Raw genomic sequence first — 15,710 nt, forward strand, 5'->3', positions numbered from 1 at the left:
CATATGACAACCTCCCACTGGATGGCCTGGTCAAGCCAGAGAGACCCAGGGAGGGTCACCACTGCCACCGGCTTTAACAAGGGCTGTCTTCAGGCCCTGCCAATGTCCCAGGCAGCGATCCCCTGGCTGGCTCTGCATCTGAACACCAGGCCAGGGGCACGAATGAAAACGACACCTGTCGGGGCACCACAAGCCCACACTGTTTGTTAACAAGCTTCTTCAGTGACTTGACCCTGGGTCAGGCCCTGAAGAGCAGCATCTGAGAACTTCTGGTTTAGAATCCCAGACAGCGCCCAGCACAGAGCAGGTTCCTGGAGAAACGTATGTGTAGAAAGGCCCTTCTGGCCTAGGGGCTTTCAATGGCCTAGGGTCTCATGGAGAAACTGACAGAGACCCAGGATGCAGAAGCCCCCAATTCCCACACATACCCAAGGGCTCCAACCAAGGGGCCTGTCACTTCACTGTTACCAGTTCAAGCCCCACTTCCTACTTTGTCTAGAAAAACAATTCTGCTGCTAAACCAAAAAAGTTTGAGACCTTCTCATTTAAGCCACTCCCATTTCACAGATGCAGAAACAAGCCGTGAAGAGGAAACAACACCTGCCTCTAAGGCAGTGGTTCTCAACCTTTCTGATGCCGCGACCCTTTAATACAGTTCCTCATGTTGTGCTGACCCCCAACCATACAATTATTTTCGTTGCTACTTCATAACTGTAATTTTGCTACTGTTATGAATCGTAATGTAAATATCTGTGTTTTCCGATGGTCTTAGGCTCTACTGTAGAGTCTAAGGGCATACAGATGGTTAGCAGCAGGAGCGGCCAGATCCCAACCCCAAGTCCCTGAGCCTAGTCAGGGCCTTTTACCTGAGGCATATTCGTCCCTGGCCCTCCAGGACAGACAAAGGAACCTTGTCTTGATGCATCCTGACCTGATCCCCTCCCCGCCCACCCAGGGAGACATGTGGCTCCTGCAGGAGACCTGAGAGAAAGCACTATAGGACAAGCACCCTTAACACACACACACACACACACACACACACACACACCAGCTGTGGACGATTAAGAAAAGGACACCCGCTCTAAGCAAGGACACAGGCTGTGACATGGCACAGCAGACTTCCACCCCATCACAAAAATGGTTGAAGTGCCCTCAATGTACAAGGGTCCGATTAGTAAAGCTGAGAAAGAAGTCTGGCCCCATAGCTTCTCGTCCCCAGCCCATACCGACGACGAGGAGGGGAGCCTCCGTGTGCTTGATGTTGCAGCTGTTGCCCGCAATGCAGGTGTAGCTCCCCGAGTCTTCGGGGGCCACGTCATGGATCACCAGGGAGCCATTCTGGAAGATGTGCATCCTGTCAGGAGAGAAGCCACAGCACTGCCCACCTCGCCGGCTCCTGGGAGACCAGGCTGCAGGAGAGGTGGGGTGAGTGTGGGAGGGACATGGCCCTACCTAGGTCCCAGCTTGGTCGGGTCCAGGATGCGGTCTTTGCCCTTCCACTGAATGAGTGGCTTGGGATCCCCCTGGGCCTCGCACCGCAGCAGAGCTGTGTGGCCCTGGTACACGGTTGTGTGCTCTGGCTCTACCTTGAAGGTGATGAAAACTGGATGGGAAGAGACCAGCGAGGGGCAGGGAGCTGTGAGCAATGGGGCTGGCAGGACGCAGGCTGCTGCCACACAGGGCCAGCCAGCCCCAGCCCCAAGGCCCTGCCACAATTGCACCTGCCACAGTAAGCTGGACATGGGCACGGATCTGGCCCTGTAGCCCATTGGAGGCGATACAAGTGTAGTTGCCGGCATCATCGCGGGTCACCCTGGAGAAGTGCAACGTCCCAGCGTTGTCTGTCACCCACTCTGGGAGGCTGCTCCCATCTACAGGGGCAACAAAGGGAGATTATGGGATTGACCAGAGTTACATGGGTGGCTGGCTGGCAATGCCCTCAGTCATTCGTATCTACTCAAAAACATGTCATCACTCCCGAGTACCTACAAAGCCCAAACTCGAGCCAGGCATTGGGAAGCCCCCATTATTTACTCCTTTTTCAATTTTTCAGTCTCACCTCCATCTGTTGCCTGTTTAACATTCCACTTCTGCCAAACTGCACTTGTGATTGGGCAATGAATTTGCCTTGTTCTCACCTCACTGCATGCCACTCTTCACTCCTAGAGCCCATTCCTGCTCTCTGCCACCACCCCAGGCTTCAGAGCCATTGTGAGCCACATATCCCACAGAAAACGCCCCCAGACCACCTGAACAGAGACCCCACTTCCTCCTCAAAACCTACAACCTCCTCTCTAACTCTCACTGTTCATGGGAATGTGAAAACTGGCCCAACCCTTTATAAAACAATTTGGCAATCTGCATCAAGGGTTGTAAAAATGTGCATACCCTTTTATACATAATTATTCAATTTCTGGGAATCTTTCCCAAAGGAAATAAGCCCAAATCCAGAAAAAACTTTGGCTTAAAGATGTTTATTGCAGCAATAAAAAGAGAAATAGAAAGACAGGGAGGGAGAGAGGGGAAGGGATGGAGGGAGGATGATTAGCAACTAAAATCTCCAACATTTAGAGAATATTTAAGTAAATTATAGTGAATCCAATTATTGGAAAATTATCGCACTCATCAAAGCCAATGTTTATGTATAAAACGATAGGGTGATGCTTCATACTGTTAGTTAGAAAGGAATACAAGGTTACATAGTTATTTGCACCTTCTATTTTTATAGTAAGTATGACAAGTTTAACAAGTGAATAAAATAAAACATAAAGATATGCATAGAAAAAGAAAAAGGGCACACACCCAGAGATAATGGATGGTGGGATTATGTACTTTTTTTCTCCCGAAACTTTCTAAAGGAGCCCACGTTACTTTTATGTCAAAAAGGATGACTATTTTGAAAAGGGACAAGGAAGGGCATTACCTGGCCCAATCAATCACTGTCCTGACTCGTCTCATGTGCCAACAGCATAATCTGACCTCTTTTGTATCTGGCTTTTCTCTTCCTGACTGGACGACAATCTGCCCTACATTGCTTGTTTGTCCCCACAGTTTCTGACATGCTGCTGGGCACTCAGCTGGCCCTCAGACATGAACACATCTGACCAGTAGACGGTCCTGCCTGCTCACCCCAGGCTCACACGGTACTGACCTGCTCGTACCCACTTAATAGTGGGCTTCTCTCTGCCTGTGGCTGAGCAGGGCACCGTGGCCTCCTTGTCAAACTCCATGCACTGCTGCGGCCGGGGCGGTGGTGTGAACTTGAGCTTTTCTGTTTCCGTCGAGGGAGGGCAGGTGGGTGGAAAGGAGGAACTGAGGCAGCTAGACAGGCTGGGACAGGCCTGAAGGTCCTAGAGCCTGCTGCTCCTTCCCTTTACTCTCCTGCCCACCAGGCCAGGCGCTCTCCCCACACACGCCAGCTCACACACGCCAGCTCACCCAGCACTTGCACACGGGCTTGGGCCTCAATGCTGCCAGCTGGGGTGCTGCTCACGCAGCGGTACCATGTCCCATCGTACACCTCCACGCTGTTGATGCGCAAGGTCCCATTCTTGGAGACCTCGAATCGCGAGTCCTGCAACACAAGTCTTGGCCTGAACCCCCGCCAATGCCGCCCTGAGGACAGCCTCGGGGAAAGAGCAATGTGGAGGGGAGCACCAGGGAGCGGCGGGAGGGGGTTCCACCCCACCCCGTGGCCAGCCTCGCTCTCACCTCCGAGATGAGCATCTGGTTTCTATACCAGATGACTGTGGGTTTTGGTGTGGCCTGAGTCAGGCAATGCAAGTAGCCTGGCTTGCCCTCCTCCAGCTGGCTATCCTCGGGCTTCTTCAGCCACGTGGGCACAGCTGCAGGAACAGGGAGGAAACAGCGCAGGCTGATGATATCATGTCTACCACACCACGGGATCCAACCCCAAGAAATTCTAACACCACATTAGGTCCTGAGTTCAGTGCCCCCGTCTATTAACTGTAGCAGTTATCCTTCGTGGTGGCCTACATGCCAGCACTTTTTGAACATTGTCCTGGTTAATGATCACAATAAATGCCCAAGGTATGTAGACTGAGTGGCCAGATTATTATGATCTCTGAACGAATAATAATCTGGCCACTCAGTGTGTGTGTGTATATATATATATATTAGAGGCCTGGTGGTGCATGAATTCGTGCATGGGTGGGGTCTGGCCAGCCTGGCCAGGGGGAGGGGACATGGGCGGTTGGCCAGCCTGCCTGCTGGTCAAACTCCTGGTCGAGGAGACAATTTGCATATTAGCCTTTTACTATGTAGGATATACACTGAGTGGCCAGATTACACTCAGTGGATAGAGCATGGGCCTGCGGACTGCATTCAGAGATCATAATAATGTGGTCACTCAGTGTATTTCTTTACCCATTTACAGCTAAGAAGACAGGGGTTCAGGGCACTAATGGTAATTTGCTAAAACATGATAGAGACAGGACTGAAAACTCTTGTCTGTATAACTCCAAAGTTTTTCCTGCTTTTTGTTACACTAGAATGCCTCAGCTCTCTGTTCTGTTGGAGCCATACTCACTCCCTGAATGATCTCATCCAGTCCACAGCCTCCAACACCATTATGAATGGATGATTCTCAAACGTGTACCCTGACTACCTGACCTCCCCCAGGAACTGCAGACTTGCAAAGACAAACTTGAGATGTACAAAGAACACCCAATTCCCCCCAAAACCTGCTCACCCCCATTTTCCCACCTCAGTAAATATAGCCACTCTCCAGCAATTGCAGACGTCAAAAACCTAGCCTTGACTTCTCTCTACTCCCACCCCCTCACGCTTATTCTACACAAGCCCATTCTACCTTAACTCCAAAATGCTGAATATGACCTCACCTCCACCACCTCTGTTCTAGCCCCTTTCACCCGTCCCCTAGACAAGTATAGTCATCTAACTGGTCTCCTTGCTTTGACTCTTGTCCCTAACATTCTAGCCTTCTCAAAACAGCCAGCATGATCTTTTGAAAATGTCACTCCCCAACTCGACACCCCACAAGGACTTCCCGCCCTCTGACTTGGTGGGAGAGACTTTGCAAAGATGGTTGTAAAAAGCCCTCCCATCCCTTCCGCCTTTGTAACATAATGTTGCCACTTCCCCATCTGCCTGTTTTCCTACTTCCTGGAGTCTGGGTGGCCTGCCTTGTCCAACAGTGGGAGCGACACTGTGCAACTTCTGAGCCCAGCCTTCCTGCAAGGAAGCCCGGGCTAGCCTGATGGAGCAGCCGAGAGGAAGAGAATGGAGATGCCCTGCGCAATACCACCTGCCAGACATGTGAGCAAGGCCACGGGAAGAGCCAGCCGCCAGCTGACCCATCAGCTGACCCATCAGCGGACTGCAAATGCAAACGAGCCCCGCCAACAGCACATGGGGCTGATGAGCGTCCCAGCTGAACCCTGTCCAGAGAATAGTAAGTGAAACAATGCCTATTGTTTCAAGCCGCTGGTTATGGAGTCATCTGTTAGGCAGCAATAGATAACTGACAGACTTGGAATACAAGCCTATATTCTTTTTTTTTTAATTTTTTAAAATTGATTTTAGAGAGAAAGGAAGGGAGAGGGAGAGATAGAAGCATCAATTGGTTGCCCCCTGCACGCCCCCTACTGGGGATCAAGCCTGCAACCCAGGCATATGACCTGACCGGGAGTTGAAACTGCCACCTCCTGGTGCATGGATCAATGCTCAACCACACTGGCCGGCACAAGCCTATATTCTTGCTTGGCCCCACATGATTTGGTCTCCATCTCCTAATCTCAACCACACTCTCCACTACTTATTCAACTCAAGCCACTCAGGCTACTGCTGTCCCGCCAACATTCAAGCCCATTTCTGTCTCAGGACCTATCCACATGGCTCCCTCCTTAGTTTAAGTATCAGCTCAAATGCCACCCTTTGGAGAAGTTCTCCCTAAACTCCCCCTGGCCCTCGTGTCTCTCTGTCACCCTATTTTATTTTTCTTCATGGCTCCATTGCCACCTAACATTACATCTTTGTTCATTCAATTGTTTTTCCTGTTTGCTTTGTTGCTTCTATCAGACTCCGAGCTCCAGAAGGACAGGGAATTCTGTCTGCTTTGTTCATTGCTGCATTCCCAGGACTGGGAACAGTGCCTAGCACAATGAACACACTCAATAAATCTGTTGACGGAATGCAGTCATGGAGCTCTCCCTTCTCCCAACTCTAGCCTCCACCCCTCTCCACCTCACCCAGCCCTGCGTGTGTCACGCACTTCTCACTTCTCAGGCCTCCTTCTCAGAGTGCAGCGCAGGACTCAAGGCATGGCCCAGGCAGTGCCTGCCGAATGACTGATCCAAGCCAGCCTCCCCACCTGCGGCATGCAGAGGCAGCACCTGTTAAACACGCTCCACCTGGGCCCACCCCCACAGAGTCTGGGTCAGGAGATCTGGGATGGGGTCCCAGATTCTGCATTTTTATTTTTTTAAATGTGTTTTATTGACTTGAGAGAGAGAGAAAGGGAGAGGGAGAGAAACATCAATCATCTGCCTCCTTCATGTTCCCTAGTAGGGATCAAGCTGGCAACCTGGGCATGTGCCCTGACCAGAAATCAAACCAGCAACCTTTTGGTGCATGGGACATGCTCAGTCAACTGAGCCACACCAGCCAGGGCTGCATTTCTTAAAGTGCCCCAGTCCTAACTGGTTTGGCTCAGTGGATAGAGCATGGGCCTGCGGACTGAAGGGTCCCGGGTTCAATTCTGATCAAGGGCACACGCCTGGGTTGCGGGCTCAACCCCCAGTAGGGGGCGTCAGAGGCAGCCTATCAATGATTCTCTCTCATCATTGATGTTTCTCTCTCTCTCCCCTTCTCCCTTCCTCTCTGAAATCAATAAAAATATGTTACATAAAAAAAAAAAAAATGCCCCCAAAGAAAAACATGACCCACAGACCCAGACTGGAGAAAAGCTGGCTGCAGCTGCTTGCATGTGTGTGCACACCGCTGGGAGTGCTCTGAGCGCCCTGTGTGCTGCACGCGTTACCTGTGTGCGGCAGCTTCCCCCGAACCAGGTACTTGAGCACGGACAGCGGGACTCTGAAGTTTCAGTATTTTAACTGGATCGGTGTTGTGACAACTTCAAATTAACAAAGTACTTTCCATATTCAAAATCTTTTTGAATTTTTGAATTTACTCACTTAAAAAGATGTAGAGATAAGTGGAAGCAGCAGGTTGCAAACGTGTGTGTATGTGTACTAGTATGTACATAAGAGTTTGTCTTGTGTATCCTTTTATACTATCACAAAGGTTTGGAACAGGGATGATATAAAGAAAAAAGCAAATAAATCTCTATGCCTGTAGCAAGGGTATATAGGTCTTTATCATATGCACTTTCAGCCTGTTCAGTGTAATAGTTAATGCTATTATTCCCTGCTCTTATTTCGTTAGTATGTTCATTGTAGAAATCTGGAAAGCATAACAACAAATAAAATAATTATCACGTAAGTTTGTTCACCATCACCTTCCCAAAAAAGAAATTATTTTTAATCTATTTCATTCATCTTTCTGACCATCTTGTAGGGTAGGTGGGTTATGAGCCCCATTTTATGGATGAGGAGACTGAGACCTAGCAAGGTGGGTGACTCGCTACTCCTGGTTACTCCGTGCATTGGGGACATAATGGGACCTGGGTCTCTAGGACTCCATTCCATTGCTCTTTCCTCTGGAGCCAGGGGACCACTTTTCTGTGAGGGCTGTCACCCCAACCTCCGTGCCTGGTTCCAACATCACCTCCCAGCAGCTGACTGATTTCTAAGCCTGCAGGGCCCAGAGCTGAGAGGGCCTTGGGTGAACACCAAAGAAGCTATCCATCACAGCCAGAGCCCAAGACCTCCTTGGCCCTGGGCTCCCCTCCACCTCCCATCCACCTTCAAGGCATGGATGCTCACTGGCCACGGTGATATTGACATCCTGTCGCCGCTGACCAGCCAGGTTGGCTGCGTGGCAGGTGTAGACACCGGCATCACTCTCGGCAATACTGGCAAACACCAGTTCGTGGCCCTTCTGGTAGACTCTGCCGTGTGCGGGCAGCCGGACTCCTACGTGCTCCCACCACATGCTGGGCTCCGGCAGACCCTGAGGGGGCAGGCAGGCCACACGCTCCTCGCTGCCAGCTGTGAACACCCGGGGTTCAAATGGAGGCATGTCTTCAATTTCTGCAGGGATGTGCACAGGAGGGAAACAGCCCCATTACTGTGGGTCTCAGGGTACTTGATGCTCTCCCACTGCAAGCTTTGGCCCTTTCCCGCACAAACTCTCCCTACAATCTTTAGCATCTCCTCTTCCTACCCCAGCATCCTCATCCTCCCTCTGTCCTCCGAGCTGTTCTCTGAATGGAAACAGGAACCTAAATCTCTACATGCCAACAATTTTGAAGGCAGGCCCCACCTTGGCACCCCAGCCCAAGACCCACCTGCCAGGTGAAGTGTGGCCTCCAGGACGATGGGAGGGCCCCTCTGGCCCTGGCCTATGCAGCGGTAGACCCCGGCATTGCGCGGCCGGACCTGGGTCAGCAGCAGGGACCCGTTGGCAAACACCGTGGCTCTGCGGAGGTGTGGGGGACTGCGGGGGGAGAGAGTGCTAATTGGAAGAAGTGGCCCACAGGCCGCCTTCTAGAGGGGAAGGTGATGGTTGGAGATGTAGGAAGTATCAGCCAGGAACAGGGCAGAGAAGGAAGCCGACACATCGTGTGTGTGTGTGTACACGTGCATGTGTGCACCTATTCATGTACATGTGCAGGCGTGTGTTCCAACTACAGGAGACTTGCCTTTTGGAGTGGCAATGGGAGCAGCAGTGTTTATGAGAGCGAGCAATGGCAGCGTGCAACTGTGGGGACAGAGGGGCCACCTTTCTGCAGGGTCAAGATAAGCTGCTAGCCCTGACTGGTTTGGCTCAGTGGATAGAGCGTCGGCCTGATGACTGAAGCGTCCCAGGTTCGATTCCGGTCAAGGGCATGTACCTTGGTTGCGGGCACATCCCCAGTGCAGGGTGTGCAGGAGGCAGCTGATTGATGTTTCTCTCTCATCGATGTTTCTAACTCTCTATCCCTCTCCCCTCCTCTCTGTAAAAATCAATAAAATATATATTAAAAAAAAAAAAAAGGTAAGCTGCTAGTAAGGCACCCAGTCCAGCAGTCAGAAGCCCCTCGGCCACACCAGATGAACGGGTGATGCCCTCACAGCTGAAGCCAGATGGTATCCAAGTCCTAGCTGAGGGACCAACACCCTAAGAACCATGGCCACACCTGGCACCACAAAGGCGCTTTCTGCTTTCACGGGATCTGGGTGAGGACAGAAGTCCCTATAAAGGAGCTGGCACCTCCCAGCACCTTCTAGAAGTGTTTGCTTCCTCCAAAACACATGCATGTGTGTGCCTGTGTGTCCTGTATGCATGTGAGTGTGTAAAGGTGTCTTTGCCATCCTATCCAGACTGTGATCACCCAGGTCCCCTGTGTCCCTCCATCCCTGGGTCTCTACCCCTGATGGCAGAAGACCCACATGGGTCGAAGCAGAACCACTGCCAGCTCAGCTCATACGCTGCCCTTGTGGGAACTAGAGAAAGATGCTCTTCCCAGAGACTTCCCTTTGCTGGACTCTTTTAGTAACTACAAGACACTGTACTGCCATCTGCCGGAATTCTGAAGTAACACAGGTACTGAAGTATGGTGTCTGTGATACGATCTGCATCCCCTTTTAGAGAACGCACTGTGCAGTACACAACCTGCACCACCGTTCTGGAAGGCCCCTGCCAGATGCCTTACCGGCTGCGATTAGTGATGGGAGTGTCATCCTCCAAGACCCACTGCAGGCTCGGGGGTGGCTCGGCTGAAAACTGACAGTGGAACATTGCCTCCTCGTTCCTCGCTACTATCACATCCTGGGGCGCCAGCACCACCCTGGCAAAGCTCTCATCTTGGGAAGGAGAGGCACAGGCACATGAACAGGCAGGTGAGTAGGCCCCTCCCATCCCGGCCCTACACCTTCTCCATCCTCATCCCTGGCTCACCAGCAATGCTCAAGGTAAAGTTCTGACTGCTGCAGGTCTGGCCAAAGGCATTGTGGGCGCAGCAGGAGTAGACGCCACTGTGCTCAGGGCTGGCCGGCCGGAGGATCAGGTTCCGCTCCTTGCTGCTGACCGTGTGGTTGCTCTGACCCTCGGAGAGGGGGCTCCCATCTCGGAACCACTGGTAGGTGGGCCTGTGGGGTGAGGGGGTCAGCAACAGGGAGGCAGGGGTATTCAGGGGCCCAGTGGGTGGAATACAGAATCAGAGGGGCAGGGCGAGACCCCTCAATTTACAAGTGGGGAAGCAGGCCTAGGGAGGGAAGTGACTTGCACAAGGGCACACAGCAATTTAGGGGCAGAATCCTGTTGAGATTCCAGATCTCCCAGCTCCCAGAATCCAGGATCCAGGATCACTCCGCACACAATGTTGCCCTTCAGGTCACCGGGGGCTGGTGTGGAGCAGCACAGGGGCAGGGGTTATTCCAGAATGAAGAGAAATGCATCTGAATCGATTCCAAGATTTGGGGGAACATCCCTGCCTGTCTAGAATAACCCTCCCCACCCCCATCCTCAAAGCCGGCTCCTTACCGAGGGTGCCCATCAATGTGACAACGCAGAGTGACCTGGGTCTGTGGCTGGATCTCAGCTTCCAAGGCCGGATGCTTCAGGACCACAGGGCCAGTCTCAATCCCTGTAGCAGAGGCCATGGTTGCACAGTGAGGGGCAGAGCAGAGCAAGTGTGGGAGGGCAGAGGGAAGGAGGACAAGCAGAAAACAATGGAACCTGGAGGCTTTGAGCCAAAAGACAGTGCAGGGAAGCCCTGTGATGCCGAGGCTTGGGCTGCAGACGGGCCACCAGAGACCGAGTGCCTGCTAGTCCCTGGCAGGTCAAGCCTGACACTTGGCCACTCTGCCTCACTGCTCCTGCCATTTGCAAAAGCGTCCACCAAGTAAATGGTCCAAGACTCTGGGGCGCGGGGGTGAGGGAGACTTGGAAAAATTAGCATTTTTAACTTCTCTGATCCATGTAGCAGAAAGAGCTGACCACTGTCATCGGCCTGCCCTATTCGGCTGGAAATGGAAGAAGCTGAAGGAAAGGAGGGGTCCTGCAGGGCTCAGGAGTTGAGGGCCTGGTGGGGGGGTAGGGGGGGGGCGGGCACAGCCCCAGCTCTCACATTTGATGTTGAAGGAGGCATTGGCACTGCGGGCCTCCTCTCCAGTAGCCTTGTCCCGAGCCACGCACTGGAAGGCTCCCGAGTCCTGCAGCCGGTCCACAGCCGCGAAGCTCAGGCTGCTGCCCTGGGCGAAACGCCGCTCGGTGTCCTGGACAGGGGCCCCATCCAGCAGCCAGTACACGTGTACCGAGCCTGAGGCCTCTACCTCACAGCGGAGCAGCGCCCGGCGCCCCTGCAGGGCATCCTGGGAGGACGGCTCCTTGATGAAGACGATGGCTGCCTGGGCACCTGCAGAGGAGGACAAGGGACATGCAGGGTCAAGAGGAGCTGCAGCCACTGTCCTCACACAGGTCACCCCTCACACCTTATGCCCAGGAGGAAAAAGGGGCTGTGTACAGGCAGCGCCCAACATCCAATGGGTGCAGATGGGAAGGCTCATGAGACCACAATTGCCAAGTGTCCAATGAGGAACTTTTAAACGGTGCTGGGTGCTCGCGGAAGGCCAGCCTGAAAGGGGACACAGAGCAATTACACAGGCCACAGGCGAAATTCATGCCGAGCGTGTGGGCAGTCAGTGACTTTAGAACACAGGAGAGGGAGGAAGCCCAAGGGTTGGGGTGGGGGTGCTGATGGCTACCCAGAGGAAGAGGCCCCGGACCTGTGGGACCAGATCAGAGGAGGTCTTGATGCTGGGCTGGGAAACGGGACATTAGCAGGCAACCCTCCTCACTGCCTTCAGAATCCAGGATGCTGAGCAAATTTAAATTAAATCATGATCCAAAGAGCATCTTTCAAGGATGACTGGGGGTCCACAGGTCAGGGAGGGAACTCTGAATCCCACCCGCAGGACTCTGCAGCCCAGTGTCCCCGGGGGCTTCTCCGGGAGAACCCGCCCCATTACTGGAGAAGCCAATACTCTCTAGAACTCGGCTATTCCCAAAGACATGCCAGGGCCACCCCCACACTCCCGCTCTATCCCTAAGAATCCACGTGTGACCAAGGCTGGATTTTCCGTGCTAAGCTGAGAGGAGAGCCAAGGGGTTCCAGGTTTTCACTGAAATCCATTCCCCTTCCTGCACGGCTACAGCTCAGTGCTGGCCACGGGCCCCTCAGAGAAGGGGGGCCCTGCCACCAAGGTGCAGCCATAGCCAGTGAGAACAAAGGGAAGAACGAGAAGCTGTGCTGAGCAGCAGATGGGCCTGGGAGGCGGAGGGCAGGGCCAGGCAGGTGGCATGGTTACAGCAGCAGGAATAACACACTGGGCTTTGTTCCTGGCCCACGTGAGGACCCTGCAGAGGCCCAAAGCTGCTGGGCCTGGAAGACCAGCCAGGGGTGACAGCATAGAGGGGGACGTGCTGCCCCTCCAGGAAGAGAAAATGGACCACCTGGGGCTGCTACCTGAAACAGCAGGCTCTGCCTCTGGCCAAGCTGGGCCCCACAAGGGCAATTAGAATATGGAGGCTAGTGGGTCCTGCCCATTCCCTCCCCAAACAACTGGAAACTGATTTCAGACCCCACAGGTCTGGGTCCAGATGAGGGGCTGCCCCTGGTGTTGGTCATTCCCCCAATATTCTCAGAGGGGCCAGCCCACACGATACATGGGGCTGGAAACAGCTCAGAGCACCCCCATAACTTCTCAATAGGGTACTGTTGGCTCTCTACATGGGACAATCTCCACCATGCTGGGCTATCACACCCTCTGTGCAAGTTAACCAATCGGCCCCCTGGGCACTGCTAAGCACCCCCACTCACCCTGACAACCCAAACATGCCCCACTCACTTCCAAACACTTCATCGGAGTGTGGCCCTCCCCCTGCTGGGCAACTTGGTACAATCCCTTTGTAGTACAGATGAGTAAACTGAGGTCAAGGGAGATGAAGACACTTACCCAAGATCAAACAGATAATTGTGGCAGAGCCAGGACCAAGACTGTAGCCCCATACTTTCCCCAGCCCCGCCCAGGAACTGAAAACTAACCCTGGAAGTATCTGATCCCACAATGATCTTCTCACTCCCCACAGCCAGGGAGAGAGGTGGACACACCTCTTGCAGACAAATGCCAGGCACACAAAGGCGCTCAGCTGATTACTGGCTGAACTGAGGTAACCTCAAAGGAAGAGATGGCAAACGTGGCAGCACCTGGAACCCTCCCTGACCACCTCTCATGACACAAAGGCCCACTAGGGCCTCTTCAAGTGTGACGCACCAAAATCTTGGGATCACAGACCCAGAACTCCAGGATGCTTGTCAAAGGCCAAAGAGAGATGACCTACCTCAAAGCATAGGTGAACCCCCACTTCCCCACTCAGCTACTCCGGACACAGTGGGGAGCCTGGAGTCTCACCACACAGGGGAGCAGAGGAGCGGTAGTTAAGGTTTGGAATCAGACAGGTGCAGCTCAAGTCCTGACCCTCACACTTCGTGTGTCTGACCTTGTGCAGAAGTGCCTCGGACAGAGCTAACTTGGTAAATGGCAGCTACCGTTATTACTACCACGATCACCCTTCCTGCCCAAGGTCTTGCATTTTAAGAACATTAGAAAGCTCCCCACCTACAAGGCCCAGGACCACTCCCAGGTCCTGGACGGGCCGGAGTGACCACAGCAGAGAAGTGGATGGGTGGGATGCAGGGAAAGGGGCCATGGGTTGCAGGAACCACAGACCAGTGGCCACAGAAACCTAAGCTGGGAGAAGAAATGGCATGACTCAGAAGGGAACCAGCTTGGCCTCCAGCATCCCCTCCTGGGGCTGGGGCTGCCCCATGGCTGCGGTGAGAGACACTGCATTCCCAGACTGCCACTCAGAGCCCCCTACGCCCCCACGATAGGGCCTGGGAAACATCAAAGCCGGCCCTGTGGGGCCCTCTGTCCTGACGTCAGCTCACAGCAGGTCCTGGTTAGTGCTTGGCTGGGGCAGACTTTAGATGTTACAAAAGGCAGGGAGAGCAGCCACCAGGCCTTCTCCAAGCCCCCAGGGCCTGCTCTGAGTCCACAGCTGGGCCACGAGGCTCCTCATGCAGGAGGCTGGCCCAGTGCTGCGGCATCTGCATTTGCTGAGAAGGCAGTGTGAGGTGTGCCTGGTCTGGCCACTTACACGGTTTTCAGGAGAGGTCAGCTGTTTTGTCGGGGGAAAGACACAGGAGACTTAAGAGGCAGACCAAGGAGCCCGGGCAGAAACACCAGGCTCCCGAAAAAGCAGGACTGGGAAGTGAAGACTTCTTCAGAAGCTTCGGCTGAAACCACAACCAAAAAATGAAGGACAGCAATGACAGTGGAGCAGCAAGGCTTTGGGGGACTGAAGTGGTACCTGCGTCAAGGTGGTACAGTCACCAGCACATTCCTGTCCCGGTACTACCTCTAGCTTGAGGATGCCCCCAGAGCTGTGTTCTAGGGAAGACCTTTGGTGGAACACTGTCATAGGCTTCCCAAAGCCGCCCCCTCTCCCATGGTCTGGCCACACCATCTACGAATCATGCCTTCTACACAGAGAACCTCACAGATGTGCTCCTTGAGGGAGCTCGCTCAGGGTAGCAGCTTTGATGATGCCCAACAGCCCTGCCACTCCCTCACAATGCCAACTTAGTCTGGCTTCTCCCTTGCATTGAAATGGGGACCCCGGCCCTACCACTCAGACGGTGAGGCTAAGTGGGTTCGCACAAAAGCCCATAGCACAGCGCGGAGCACACAGAAGATAGGGGGCCATCCCACTGGGCACAGTGGGTGCAAACAACCCCCCCTCCCGCAATGACAGGCAGCAAAGGCAACTGCCCACACGTGGCACTGACCCCAACAAAGCTGGAGTGGCAAATACCCAATAAGGACATTTTCCAAGCCGTTTTCTCGGCTCCCCAACAGCCATCGATATTCAGACACTCACTCTGCCGGAGCCCTGGCCCCAGCCCCCTGAGAAAGGGCTGTGTGGGCAGCAGCCCAAATCTCGCTCCCGCCCCAGCACGCATCTGGTCTGGTGTCTGCCCTCGTTGCTGCTCTCTGGGCTCCAGGCCCAGTCCACCCATGTGTGTATGTGTGCGTGTGCGCACACACATATGTGTAAACATGATTTTATAGAGAGAAGAGAGCAGCAGGAAGTTTTTCTGCTCTGAAGTAATTTTAGCTTTAGTCCAAGTATCCATCTGGGCCACTCAGCGACCCATGTCTCGGGCCAGTCCTCCTAGTCTGAAGAAAACACACCCCCAGGACACTGTAGAGGCCCAGGACCTGCCAACGTGACCAGCTGATCTCATCTGCCCTCTCTCTTTCCCTCTTATGAAAGAACTCCCATGCTTTAAACAGATGCCTCAGAACCAGACCGAGATACCAATATGACCCTGGCTGCCCCGGAACGGGCATTTTGCAGATTCTATGTGATCGAGTGACTGTGACCTCTCCCACGCACGAGGCCAACTAGCCACAGGGAAGTGGCTGACTCCTCCACACCTACAAACGAACTCATCCTGGCTGCAGGGCCCAGGGCCCTGTGAGGAACTTCCTGATGCCTGG

At 53.6% G+C, this 15,710-nt stretch overlaps 1 protein-coding gene across 1 annotated transcript in view; it reads right to left on the minus strand.

Moving 5' to 3' along the window:
• The window catches only part of PTK7 (protein tyrosine kinase 7 (inactive)), a 69,610-nt gene that overhangs the window by 16,247 nt on the left and 37,653 nt on the right, over positions 1-15,710 (minus strand). The window contains exons 2-13 of the mRNA XM_080663783.1: positions 11,213-11,500; positions 10,627-10,729; positions 10,042-10,232; positions 9,797-9,947; positions 8,450-8,598; positions 7,926-8,192; positions 3,712-3,845; positions 3,439-3,574; positions 3,152-3,271; positions 1,722-1,871; positions 1,453-1,603; positions 1,227-1,354 (exon numbers count right to left, since the gene is read on the minus strand). Of these exons, the coding sequence (XP_080519909.1) occupies positions 1,227-1,354; positions 1,453-1,603; positions 1,722-1,871; positions 3,152-3,271; positions 3,439-3,574; positions 3,712-3,845; positions 7,926-8,192; positions 8,450-8,598; positions 9,797-9,947; positions 10,042-10,232; positions 10,627-10,729; positions 11,213-11,500 (1,968 nt within the window). The remainder of the gene's footprint in view (positions 1-1,226; positions 1,355-1,452; positions 1,604-1,721; positions 1,872-3,151; positions 3,272-3,438; positions 3,575-3,711; positions 3,846-7,925; positions 8,193-8,449; positions 8,599-9,796; positions 9,948-10,041; positions 10,233-10,626; positions 10,730-11,212; positions 11,501-15,710) is intronic.

The sequence above is a fragment of the Plecotus auritus genome (genome assembly GCF_963455305.1).
Source record: "Plecotus auritus genome assembly, chromosome: 4".
In the NCBI taxonomy this organism is placed as follows: Eukaryota; Metazoa; Chordata; class Mammalia; order Chiroptera; family Vespertilionidae; genus Plecotus; species Plecotus auritus.